The sequence below is a fragment of the Melampsora larici-populina genome (genome assembly GCF_000204055.1).
Source record: "Melampsora larici-populina 98AG31 unplaced genomic scaffold MELLAscaffold_80, whole genome shotgun sequence".
Classification (NCBI taxonomy): Eukaryota; Fungi; Basidiomycota; class Pucciniomycetes; order Pucciniales; family Melampsoraceae; genus Melampsora; species Melampsora laricis-populina.
The window spans coordinates 252,950-265,417 of record NW_006768844.1 but is presented as its reverse complement, the minus strand read 5'-3'; the positions used below and the strand labels follow the sequence as shown (position 1 = coordinate 265,417).

Here is a 12,468-nt window from a genome sequence, read left to right as displayed (position 1 = left end):
GACCTGACTTACTCAGATTAAGCACACGAGACCAGAGTCTGGAGAGCGCCGCTGATTGCTGATGAGACAACAATTGTCCGTCTTATTTTACGAAACGCAATCCAGGGCCCGGGAGATGATTTGTATGTGCACTGTTTAATGTTTGACTGCGAAAGGATACGTGCCACACTCGTGATGAAAGACAGGCAAATGATGATATAGGGTCCCTCAGGTTCCAAGATGGCCGAGCCACCTAGTTTTCAAAGCACACGAAGCCTGCAATCGGTATTGGTAATATGATTCTTTCATTCAAGCTGAGATATGACAAGATTTTAGCCCTTGCAAAGTTTCACTTTCGATCAATTGCGCATGGAGTCACCATCGATTTTTTTGATAAGGTCATTTACCTTACCAGAGAGACCAACGCAAGAAAGAGGAGCTCTGGTCCCATTGGACAGAGCTCTTGAGACTGTGAGGTTGTCGCTCACTCAGTATGGACGGTACGGTTGGAATGAAGTCATGCCAAAGCAGACAGACTACTTTTAGGGACGCCAGCGTGTTTGGAAAAGGCGGAATGACAAGAACAAGCCTTCTCAGACAAAAAGAAACCATGTGACTGGTATCATGAATGCAATTCTTTCCAGTTTGGCCTAGAAAGAGGGCACCATAATGTTCCTGATCCTCGTCCCTAGCTCGTAATTGCCCTCAGCCTCAATGTACCTCGCTGCTTAGGTTTTGGAAACATCCAATTGAATATTTACCCCATCATCCTCATCACCTACTCTTCCATCGTGCAAGTCTAGTTTCTGTCAGCGTTACAAAACAACTTCAGCGTTTCTATCTTGCATGACACGCTTTTTTGAGTTCTCTCCCCTCCGTTCAATCATGAATTCGGAGACTTCGTCATCCTTGTCCGATGCCTCCCTGCCGATTATCAACAAAACTCTTCCACCGATGTACTTCACTGGAATGTCCTCCAGGAACCCTTTGTTGAATAGCCATCCGGTCGCGGGAGGTGAGTTTGGTCTTCCTTCACATCATGTCTGCGTTTACTTTGACCGCTCTACTCACTTTGATTTCCTTGGTAGAATCACTTCCATCTGAAGTCAAGGAAGCTTCTAGCGTTCTCCCTTTGGAGTTGATAGCATCGCGATCTGAAGCTGTCATCTCGATCCCTCACCATACCCAAATGGCTAGCGACATAATTATCAAGAAACCAGAGAGACTTAATGAAAACATCACTTCAATCAATGCATCAACAATTCATAAATTTGATCCCTTTGAAGATCGGCCCAGTTACCACCCACGAAGCTCAGTTCTCACTTCTGCTCGACCTACAGGAGATCATGATGACGAAGAAGCACCATCTGGTAGAGCAAAACCCCGTAGCTCTCGCACTTTTGAGGATACCCGCAACGTCGATCCATTATCAGAATCATATCTACCGCCTTTCCCACCTCCTCAGACTACGAACGATGGGAGGCGTGATATCTTGATAGGCACATCGACTTTCCCACCCATCCTAGGATTCACGGGCACCAATATTATATACGCAGACTATAGACTCAGTCCTCCGATGATGTGTCACGATGTAGGAAGGTTTCATCAAGAATCTGACCGTTCCGAAGCTCAACATACACTTTATACTCCCGACATTGGAACGAGCTCTAGGACATCGACTCGCGATTCCAATGTAGACCATCCTGGATGTGAAAGCTCGGATTCAGATAGCATTGATGACAAGATGATCGGGATTGCGGGGGAGTCAAAGGCTGTAACAAAAGACGAGGTATCATTGTTTTCGTCCGATAAAGTGCCTCAAAAAGCAATTCCATCATCAAAGGCAATCTGGAAATCTTCGAGCACCTACAAAGATTTGGACGTTTCAGAAGGAGAGGAAGCCGATGTAGATGAGCCTAGTTCATCACACAATCGATTTATCAAGAAGCGAAAATGCTCAGATTCACTTGTGACGTTGATGTCAAGATTATCAAATACGACACTGAGCATTCGTCCAACCATGGTGGTTTACGACTCTAAAGTAAAGCGGTCATCATTAGCTAGAATGCGCTTGTCAGTAAAACGACCTGTATCGGATGAAAAGTCTGATGAGTTTGTCAAAAGGGTTAGATTGGTGAATGGCTTAAATCACAAGAAATGACACAGATTGATACAAATACCACATTCTCTCCACTTTTACTCTGCTCGACTTCCTTCCTCTTATCCTGATCTTTATGAACTTACATTCTACAAGTAACATTTCGTGTTCTGCTGTTATTTTGTCATCTCAATCCAATTCTTGTATATCTTTTTAAGTACATCAGTTTGTGTTCAGTTTGTCACCTCAAGATCTCCTTAATGGAAGTCATGCAGCGCGAATGATGAAGTACCGCCTTTTCTTTCCTCAGAGCAACCATGCTAATAAAACATCCATGAAGTGACTCGATCTTGTCTACGTATGTACAAAAATGACAAAATGGTCCCAATCCTCCCAATGGCCTGATCTTTTGCCATAATTTAGGCTTCCTCTTCTGCCTTGTCCAAGCTTTCCCGCAAAACTCGAGGAAATTGGCGCGGTATTTTGGTCAAGCTTTATGAACAGCTTTGATCATAAATCCATTTCCAACAGATCCACTGATATGCATTTCAATGAGCTTACTCTGTAATAAGGCTAAGTCAAAGCAAAATACCCAAAGAATCATGATAATTATGATCTCCATCGATGGCCAAGGCAAATCAAATTTTAGTTCACTCCATTCCTTTTCAGATGATTATGATGAGTTTAGAAGAGTTTATAGAAATCTTTCAACCCCGGACATCCATATAGGCAAGGTGTGGATAGCAAATAAGGGTGTGTTTGTGCAACAGGTATCATGTCCAAGAGGTTATCTGACTCTCATGAAGAAGGGTCCCTGATAGTCCATTCTCAAAGATGATAGTTGTAATGATATGTAAAAATTGGATCATTCAGAAAGATGCACAAAGGCAAAATCAAATGACCATAAAGTAATACAAGTGCGTTCACCATTTCATCTCCATCTCACTCGCTCCTTCAAAGAAATCAACAACGGGATGTACATATCGTCAAGTGATCCATATCGTAAATCTGCTAATAATCCGAAATTTGAATCCTACTTGAAATCGTCTTCAACCTAATTTAAATCATTTAGAAGCTTTAAATGAACTAATCTCAGATGATAATGGACAGTCTGAAATATGAGAACGCAACTGCCATCAATATCACCAAGGGATGGGAAATGGGACAGCGCTACCAGGAACAATATACACAAGACATTCACTTGAATGGAAAGAGCACTGCGTAATTTACACATTACGTTCAGCATAAAATCTCTGATCAAATTGATAGAAACTCGTCAGTCTATCTCATCAGATGAACTCCTGGATATGAGCTTCACATACCTCTAGCCAAGCTTTAGAGTGCGTCTGCTCATCTTTGAGTTGTTCTAGTAACTCCTTGCAGCACTCCATTGCTTCATCCTCCGTTAAAGTTCCTTCACCATTAGCTTTTTTACGATTACCATAATGCTCTATTCCAAAATCAAAAGCAAAGACAGCTCAGTGGTATGTAAAACTGACGATGATGGAAAGAGTAAAGAAATGATTGCTCACGCATTTTTTCACACGAAGCTTTTACTTTATTCAATCCGAGTGCGGCGGATGATCCTTTAAGGAAATGACCTTTACGTGATAGGGTGATTAGGTCACCACTCAAACTATTGACAACCGATCAGTGATGTGAAATAGAGATGATTCAGCGAGTACGACCTACACCGCTGCGTCCATTTCTTTGAAAGTCGTAACAGCCTGGCAAGATGATAAGAGGGACAATCAAACGAGAAATTTATGAGATGACTGGCGATTTGAAGGAGATATGTCTTTGTTATAATTCAATACACACTTGATCGAAATAATCCCATGTTAAAGATTTGCTGAATGTATGCTCTTCATCATCATCCATCTCGAGTAGTTGACCAAAAGTTTCCATATCTACTAAAGAATCGCCTTCCGTATTGGCAACATCAGATTCATTTTGCTGTTCTGTAACCGTTGTAGATCCTGGCTTTGACGATGTCCCCTTCGAGGCATCTGATGCTTGGGTACCCGCTGTTTTAGTGGAATCTCCAGGCTTTTTGGGTACCTCTTCAGATGCCCTTTCAGTCTGAGATGGTTTGGATGAAGACCTAGGTGCCTGTAGAAAGATATTCCAAAGTTACATCATGTTTTCAAGATAGTTGAAGTAAGGTAAGGTAAACCTTTTTCGAGGATTCTTCACTATGAGTCGATGGCATTTCAATACTGAAATGCAGGGATCCGATACACCAATTGAGGACGATCAGACGAGACGAGACCTCGAATCGGAGCACCACATTGCATGATTAGTCATGACGATGATGGTGGGTTATCGAGTGAGGATAGAGAAGGGAATGTCAGTTTGAACTACTGTGGCACAATTGGGAAGACAGAAGGGTGAGGGAACACCTGATTTTATTTATGGACATACCAAATGGGTTTTGAGTATACCGATCAGACAAGGTTGAGAATGGTGGCTTTTTACTGTGCTTGGTGGCTGATAGTGATTGAAGTGAGTGTGAACTGTGAAGTGAGGAACTTCAAGGAAGACTTCAGGGCTCTTGGCTTATCAGGGCAATCGTCGATCGCAAAATTATCCGGATTATCCTTGAACCTAATGCCAGTCCACCGGCGGACTCATCCTTCCCATAGAAAGCCCTGCTTCAATTGAACCGTCGACTGAAACGGTGAAGTCCGATCCGCTGGTCCGGATGCGCTAATCCTCTCTTGATTTGTTTGGGCAGTGACAGATCTTTGAAGATTTCGAGTGGGTCTGTCATTTGTGTGATGAGACTAATCGAGCGTGCCATGATCATCAGATGCTATCCACACAGGTATGGTCTGTGGTGGCAGTGCTACTATGTATGTATAGGGAAGTTAAAAAATCCCGTCTGAGAGATGAGCCTACAGTCGTCTCTCCAATAACCCATACCGTTTTATGGACACCAAAAAGTATGGGTTTTGATGGAGTATGTCCTATGGGGATCTCTCTGATAACCCATAAATCTTATTTTGGGGGTAAAATATGGGTTAGGAGAGAGATTTTTTTTTAAAAAACAATTTTTATTTCAAAGCAAAGTAAATAGTGAAGTAGAACAAAAAGCGGGAAGATTTAAGGATTGGATGAGAAGTAGTGCTTCAAATTTGATTGGTTCATTTTCTTTGAACGTGCTGAACTAAACTGCCGCAACGCTCGGCGAAGGGTTTTTCCGCAAGCCCTCGCTTCCTTGCATTCTTCATGCCTGAGGTATGCCATTACAACATCACTTGATTTCAGTAAGTCAGAATATGATGGTTGTGGAGGTACTTCAACTTCAATGTGCTCGGGTTGAGGGAGATCTTCATGACTGTCACGTTCCTGAATTGATTCAAAGATTTCCTCGGGTGTCCAGGTTTCAAGGCCGCTTGCATGCTCACCGTGAAGATTTAAGAGCTCGCTAATAGACATCATGTTTGATTTGTGAACAACTCGTAAGGAGATCAATTCTTGAAGGTCTTGCTCAAGATCCTGATGAGCAACATCATCAATCAAAGGCTCCGTGTTGAGACTCGCATCCGCTGAGTTTGGATCCTGCAGCAAAGATCCATCGGGATTTCGAGGGGAAATGATACCCGCCTTCCTATAACAGTTTGAAATTGTATCTTGAGTCACTTCATTCCAAGAGTTTTCAGCTCGCTCCATAGCGTCGATTTGATTGATTTTGAAGATTGTTCCAATGGGGACTTCATTTTCATAGCGATTGATCACATATGTAATGTATTCAGATCTATATCGACATTTCCATGATGTGATTATGCCAGCATCCAGCGGTTGAACATGTGATGTAAGGTTTGGAGAAAAGAACTCGAGGCAAATACTGGTAAGTTTGTACTCGGAAGGCTCCTTATGACCAGAAAAATTGTCAACTAAGAGTAATATAGAACGACCTTCTGCCGATAACTTGATGTCCCAGTCTATAATCCACTCTGAAAACAGCTCAAATGTCATCCATGCCTTTGCATTGCTCCGATAGTAGTATCCAAGATTTTCGCCGGACTTTTTGTGGAAGCAGGCTGGACGCTTTGCTTTTCCGATGATGAACGGTTTGAGCTTGTCTGTTCCATCTGCATTACATGTGAGTGCAAAGGTCAAGCGTCGCTTATCACCTTTAACACCTGATTGTTTGTCTTTAGACAAGGCTCGGTCTGGTGGCATTCTACAGTACGTGTTGAGAAATCGAGGCTTGTTAGTAAAGATCAAAAGTATGTTACAGTACAAATGTTCTCACGCATAGAACAATCCTGTTTCATCCATGTTATAGATGTCTCTAGGATGGTAGGACTTGGTGATATCCTGGATTCATTTTCGTTCTGCAACGACCTTATCCGGAGTAGCTGAGCCCGCCTCGCCGTGTCTGACTCTTTGTCTAAGACCGTTACGTAATTTAAACTTGGTCAGCCAGCCTTCACTGAGCTTAAGCCACTCTGCTTGAGGCACTTTGAAAAGTGTTGCGAAGTGACGCCACTTGGCTCGTATCACATCTCCGGTAAGTGGAAGTCCGGCAATGTCAGCCTGTTGAACCCAAGTCTGTAGGGCTTCTGTTACTTGAGGATGTTCAGTCTCATTTCTCCGCTTAATGCCAAGTCCTACACCAGACTCGTAACTATCTTGTAACTTCGATTCATTATGTACCCAACTCGAGACTAGAGGTTGTGTTATGATAACACCAGGAAAACTATTTTCAAAATGTTTTGCTGTCTTGACCTGAACTCGACCATTTTATTGTGCCAGTCTAACACTAATATACGCTGAGCCAGAGTGGCATTAGTACGAGCAGACTTTGATCGGGTTTTTTTAGAAGAACTCGAGTTTGGTTGATTGGAAGATTCAACACAAGGATCGTCTCGATTTCGCTTCTTGGGACCTGGGTGTTGAACAATACATAGGGATCAGATTTCACCATACATATTGGATGCTTTAGAAGTGTTTGCAAAGAGATATTCACGAGGTTTAGCTACAGATGGGTCCACAAAAACCTTGTGCTCAAACTTATAAATCAAGACCTCTAATGTCTTCAGCTCATCTTTGCTGAAGGTCTTAGCAGCATCAGAGACATTGTTGCTATTTTTTATTTTCTCGAGGACAAGAGCCTCATCAACCATATTTCCAGCGTTATCGATAAAATCTTCGTCTGCCTTTGAAAGCGCCTTCCCTTGGCTCAAAAGGTCTCGTAGTGGACCCATACGTCGATCATTTTCAGATTTCAGCCGATCAAAACCTTCTTGAATATTCGCGAGGGTGAACTTTGTTAGGTCTTTAGGAATCATCTTTATGCGGTGGAGTTTGTGTGTTGATTTGTGTGTTTGTGGGTGTATTGCTGACAAAAGTAAGTTGTACAGTAAGGAATTTCAAACTCTTGTTCACCAGTCTGAATCTACATCACCCAAAAGTATGGGTTTTTCATCGCTGGTTGGCCTCAAAAAAGTATGGTTTATGGGGAATGATGGAGATATGGATTTTCTGTCAATTTCCCCCGCCCATAAAAAATATGGACGGAAAAAAGCATGGGATATGCGAGAGTATGGCTTATTGGGTATATGGATTTTTGGAGAGACGACTGTATATTCGACAACGTAAATTAAAAGGCATTCATGGTTTGGAATACAAAAGATAAAAGTTGTGCTATAGAACATGAAAGTGAAATAAGAGGATAGGGTGTGAACTAGGTGAAGTCACCGGTAGAAAAAGATGATATCATGACTCTAGCAAGGAGCGCAAAAAAAAAATTCAATGACCAGTCTTCACCGGTTTGTATGGAAGAAATCATGAGTCAGCTGCATTCAACAGACATACACCATGTTCTTATTGAACCAGGCTGAATGGATCACCATAAAGATGCCAAAGCAAAAGTATCAAAAACTCAGAATCTAAAGTTTGGTCAAGCAAGGATTTTACTCCTGAGGGAAATTCAATTTTTTATAAGATGTGTGCTTCAGAGCTTCTCCGCTTCAATCAAAGTGAGAGCATGCTCAACATACACCACGGGGCGACTTTGAACTGGGACCACGTGAAATGTAAGTTGGGTATGACCACACTGAGTGGTTGTGTAGAACAGGTGGTAGCAGTGTGAGGGCGGCTACGTGGCCTTCACCCATGGCCTTTCACGTATCTTACACGTGGAGAGAAAGACCACGTTGGCGTGGCGTGACTTACCAGCCAATGAGTGGGTGAGCTGGGTCATACGAGCGCAACCTGCCAGCCAGGTGCTCAGCATGCAAATGAGCTCATCCAAGCTCACATCGAGTGCTGATCATGCGGCTATTCTCCTTTGAAAAGCATCCACTTCTTGACAAAATCAAAAGGACTTGTCCACAAATAAATTTACTTTGAAGCCCGCCCTTTTGAAAATCAGGCTGTACCACATCTTGGTGTCATTCTCAAAACCAAGATTTGGGTAAAGGTATGATGATCACTGTCAAGTCTGACATCACAGGTACGGTACATGTCACAGGAACCACAGTCAAAGAACCACAGTCATTCACAGTCCTCTTTGTTCATCGTCTTTCATCATCCGACTCCTGAACTTTAAACTATAAAAAAAAGATAACACTATTACCCTTATAAGAGTTTAACAGAGAAAAAACTCGATAACACTTTAAAATAACACTAACAAAAAGACTCAAAGATCGACACACACCCTCCCGGACCCCTTCTTCAACTCTTCAACTCACTCTTCTTATACCTTCCACCTCAATCTCAACCTCGTATTTCCTCTTATTCCAATCCTTCAAATCTGATCGATTACGTCACTCAATCTTGGATCGATCCTGTTCTATCTTTGCATCTAACGTAAGTCCTTTCTATTTTCTAACTCTTTTGATTATTCAATCCTAATCCATCATTTCATACACTTATTGGTTCTTTTTAGTTCTTCTTTCATCTTCAAATATTGATTCTAATGTTCTTTTAGCTTTCAGATCGATCGATTTTGAAATCCAATTTGTAAGTTCTTTGTTTGTTTTTCTTCTTTTAGTTTGATCATTCATATACTAACTAATCACTTGTTCTTGTTCTATCTTCTAATTTGAATTCTAGCTTTCCTAAATTGATAAATCAATCTGATTTCAAAGTTCAATCTGTAGGTTCTTCAATTTTCTTTCAATTCAAGTCTTTCATAGACTAAGTGATCATTTAATCTTCTTTTATCTTTTTATGTGTCTTCTTTGATTCTTTAGCTTCTTCTCTTACTTTCTTTTGATCGATTCAAGTCTAAGTTCAAATTTGTAAGTTCTTCTTTTTTTATTATATCTTCTTTCTTTTAGTTCGATCTACAGCCATTCCAATATTGCTTGTCGCACCTGTTTGAAAAAGAAAAAGTTTGTGAGCTTGAAACCTAAGTTTTAACCGGCTAAAACCTGGAATTTGGCTGTATTGCCTTGAATTACAGCCAAGTTTGAAGTTTTATTGAGTAAAAACAGGTAAAAACTTAGGTTTCACTTTTTCTTTTTCAAACCGGAGCGACAAGCAATATCGGAATGGCTGTATCTATAAACTAATTAATCATTTGTTCTTCTTTCCTCATTTGAAATCTAGGTTTGTATTCTTTATTTTTTTAGATTGATCGATTTCATACTATCAAGGAACACATTAAAGAATAAATAAAAAATTGTTTCTTAGAGTGAGATCTAAATTGATTTCCACACCGCTCATTGGATTAGTCATTTCACACTGTTATGATGTGAGATGACTCACCCAATGGACAGGTGAGCCACCACGCTTTAGCTGCTCACCCTGGCTGTCATGTGTAGCTCACAACGGGTATCGCACTGTGGACAGCGCGTGATTTATTGGCAGAGAACTATTTCACGTGAATCTCACGTGCCAGCTGCCCCGTGGTGTATGTCTGCTAAGTTTGGCCTTTCCCAAACCATGGGTAAACTGCTCTGGCATGAAGTCACGACCCACGAAACAATAATTCACACAGGCGGCAAGCAGTGCGATGTGAATGTGTGATCGCCATACGGCACATCGTATCTCACTATCTACATAAGTGGGAAGCAGCGCAATTCCGCGTGTTGAGTCGCTTGAGCTTCAGCTTACCGCGCCTATCTGAACGTCTTTTGATGAGGCATCAGAAGGCGGGCATACGAGATTGATATTTCATTCCAGGTACAAATACAAAACAAGCGAGTGAAGAAAGCATATGATGGATAAAGTCATGTGTCAACAATACAAAAAAGTTTTGGATCAGTAATACATTTGTCAAGTTACGCTGACCAAGCATGATATGGAGTTTTGTGAAGCTCTACACCAAAGAAAGCTAAAGCAAAGCAGCGAAACAGTAGCAGTGAGAGCACCCGTTAGAAAAAACGGTGCCTGTGGTTGCCAGTCTGCCAGAATCCCACCAATGGATCCGACGAGGATGCCCAAACCACCACATAGAGAATAGACGCCAGCAATAGCCCCGCTGATGTCGGATTGATTCTGGATTACGTCTTGCGTTGACTGATTAGCTGTACAAGGCTCATCAGATGGTGCGACTGGTGGTAAAGATGCCTTTTTCCTAGTGAAGATAGCGTTTTGAATGCGAGAGCGCCCACTGGCGCATAGAGATAAAGATACAACAATCCCTGATATTTGTGCAACACCCAGCGCAACGCATATGGGCCACATCAACCAATGTCGGGGATTTGGCAGTAGTCCCATGGTCAAAAATCCAATCGCGCCAACTGCATTGGAGAATGCAAGCAAGGCGGGCTGGGACCGATGGGATGCGAGCCATCCGACGAGGGGAGCCAGAAGCAAGGCAGACAGCTTGATGATATGGACAAGATGATTCAGCTTGCCGATGATCGAGAGACATTTTGAGCAACTTACCTGGACCGTGCCTGTCAAAGCACTTGCTAATGCGAATGCAGCGTGACAGCCTTTTTTCACCTCATCGGAAGGGACGTTTGGCCTGTCTAGTTGACATTGGCCACTGGCGATGTAGTATTGATTTACGAGGACGGGAATGAATGCCGAGACCGCGATAGTAGTGGCACGCGCCTGAAGATATATCGGACAAGTCGAGTCAATGACCTCGAGTGTGGAGATCTCGTGTAAAATCGACTCACAGAAAATCCTGCTGCATAGGCTACTACGAGATAAGGATCCTCTAGGCAAAGATCGAACCCATAAGCAAGGGGACGCAAAGAGCTCCACCAACCAGTTCTGGTGGAAGTTGATCGATTTTTAGAAATCAACGAGTATCCTTCGTTTCTCCGACGAAGTCCGACAATCAAAGACAACCCAACTAAGAGGGCGAGGACCGATGTTATATAAAAAGAAGTTTTGATAGCCTCCTTGAGCGCATCTCGTGGCGATAGCGTAGGAAATCTGTTGACTATGAGCGGGGGAAGTCTGAGAAGGCAAAATACTAAGGCAAATTTTCAATTGGAGCTGAGTGGTCTCGAAGTGTAGGCAAGTTTTTGCAAAGAACTCAGGAATCAGACGTACCGGCGAAAAGGGCACCTAAGCCACTGCTAAAACCAATGATACCTGAAAGCTTAGCCGAGCGTTGGTCTTCTAGATGCTTGCATTCCGACACTACGGGCGATGACGACAATAGCAGCGGGGTCGTCTCGGTTTGTTCATCAGAGGATGAAGGCACCGTGTTCACGGCTATGGAAGTTGATAGGGATCCTAAGGTGGCACTGAGCATAGTTGTAAGAGCGGCGAAGCCAATCTGCAATAAAAACCGACATGAGTCAAGCATATCAATATGACCGAGATGTGACGTCACTAACCGAAACTAGGACACGAGCAAAGCACAATTCAAGAGTTGATCTAGCTTGGACAAATATACTCAAGGCGATAGCTATGAGTACAGACAAATCATCAGCTATCAGACATTGGCATAGAGTCGTACAGTGGAGCGAAGGACTGTACTCACCGACTAGAACGTGGCCTACGACGCTCACAAACCGAAAGCCATATAGGTCAGCGCATCTACCCCAGACCAGTACAGCCGGCAGTGCTACGAGTTCATCCAACAGAACCAGGGATCTGAAAAGCATAGCGGATAGGTAGGATGATCAAATTTTGGAGGTCTGTGTGAAGCAAAGAAAGTCTGAAACTCACCCACTCACACGACCCAGATGATCAAGTGGTAAACGGACAACTGCCGTCAAGACGAAACTGGTTGATGCATTCAAGAAAACAAGACATGCTACTGACAAAAAAGACGACAGGAGATATGCCATCACATTTACTGGTCTGACATCGGCAGCTAGACCGAGCCATTGTAGACTAGAACGATTCATGTGGATATGGATTGCGCAGATGTAGATAGATGAGTCCAAAGTTGACTCAAGTGAAGATCAGAAAGCCTGCAAGCCTGCGGAATAGTCAGAATCGGATAATCCAAAGAGTCGGGT

The 12,468-nt window shown here is 42.7% G+C and overlaps 3 protein-coding genes across 3 annotated transcripts; 1 reads left to right on the top strand and 2 right to left on the bottom strand.

Moving 5' to 3' along the window:
* Positions 1–864: 864 nt before the first annotated feature.
* MELLADRAFT_113261 (uncharacterized protein) lies at positions 865–2,140 on the top strand (the record flags this gene model as incomplete). The annotated part of the gene is made up of 2 exons (XM_007417901.1): positions 865–994; positions 1,068–2,140. 2 exons carry the CDS (start codon positions 865–867, stop codon positions 2,138–2,140), a joined length of 1,203 nt encoding a protein of 400 aa, XP_007417963.1.
* Positions 2,141–3,366: 1,226 nt separating this feature from the next.
* Positions 3,367–4,039, bottom strand: MELLADRAFT_40619 (uncharacterized protein; the record flags this gene model as incomplete). Its single annotated transcript, XM_007417838.1, has 4 exons — positions 3,367–3,527; positions 3,610–3,713; positions 3,770–3,804; positions 3,899–4,039. Coding segments are annotated over 4 exons (441 nt in total), but the record flags the coding sequence as incomplete, so codon positions are not given.
* A 6,273-nt stretch (positions 4,040–10,312) lies between these two features.
* On the bottom strand, positions 10,313–12,354 carry MELLADRAFT_95427 (uncharacterized protein; the record flags this gene model as incomplete). The annotated part of the gene is made up of 7 exons (XM_007417881.1): positions 10,313–10,864; positions 10,928–11,098; positions 11,167–11,468; positions 11,549–11,777; positions 11,839–11,909; positions 11,985–12,097; positions 12,173–12,354. The coding sequence occupies 7 exons, from the start codon at positions 12,352–12,354 to the stop codon at positions 10,313–10,315; spliced, it is 1,620 nt and encodes a 539-aa protein (XP_007417943.1).
* Positions 12,355–12,468: the final 114 nt, after the last annotated feature.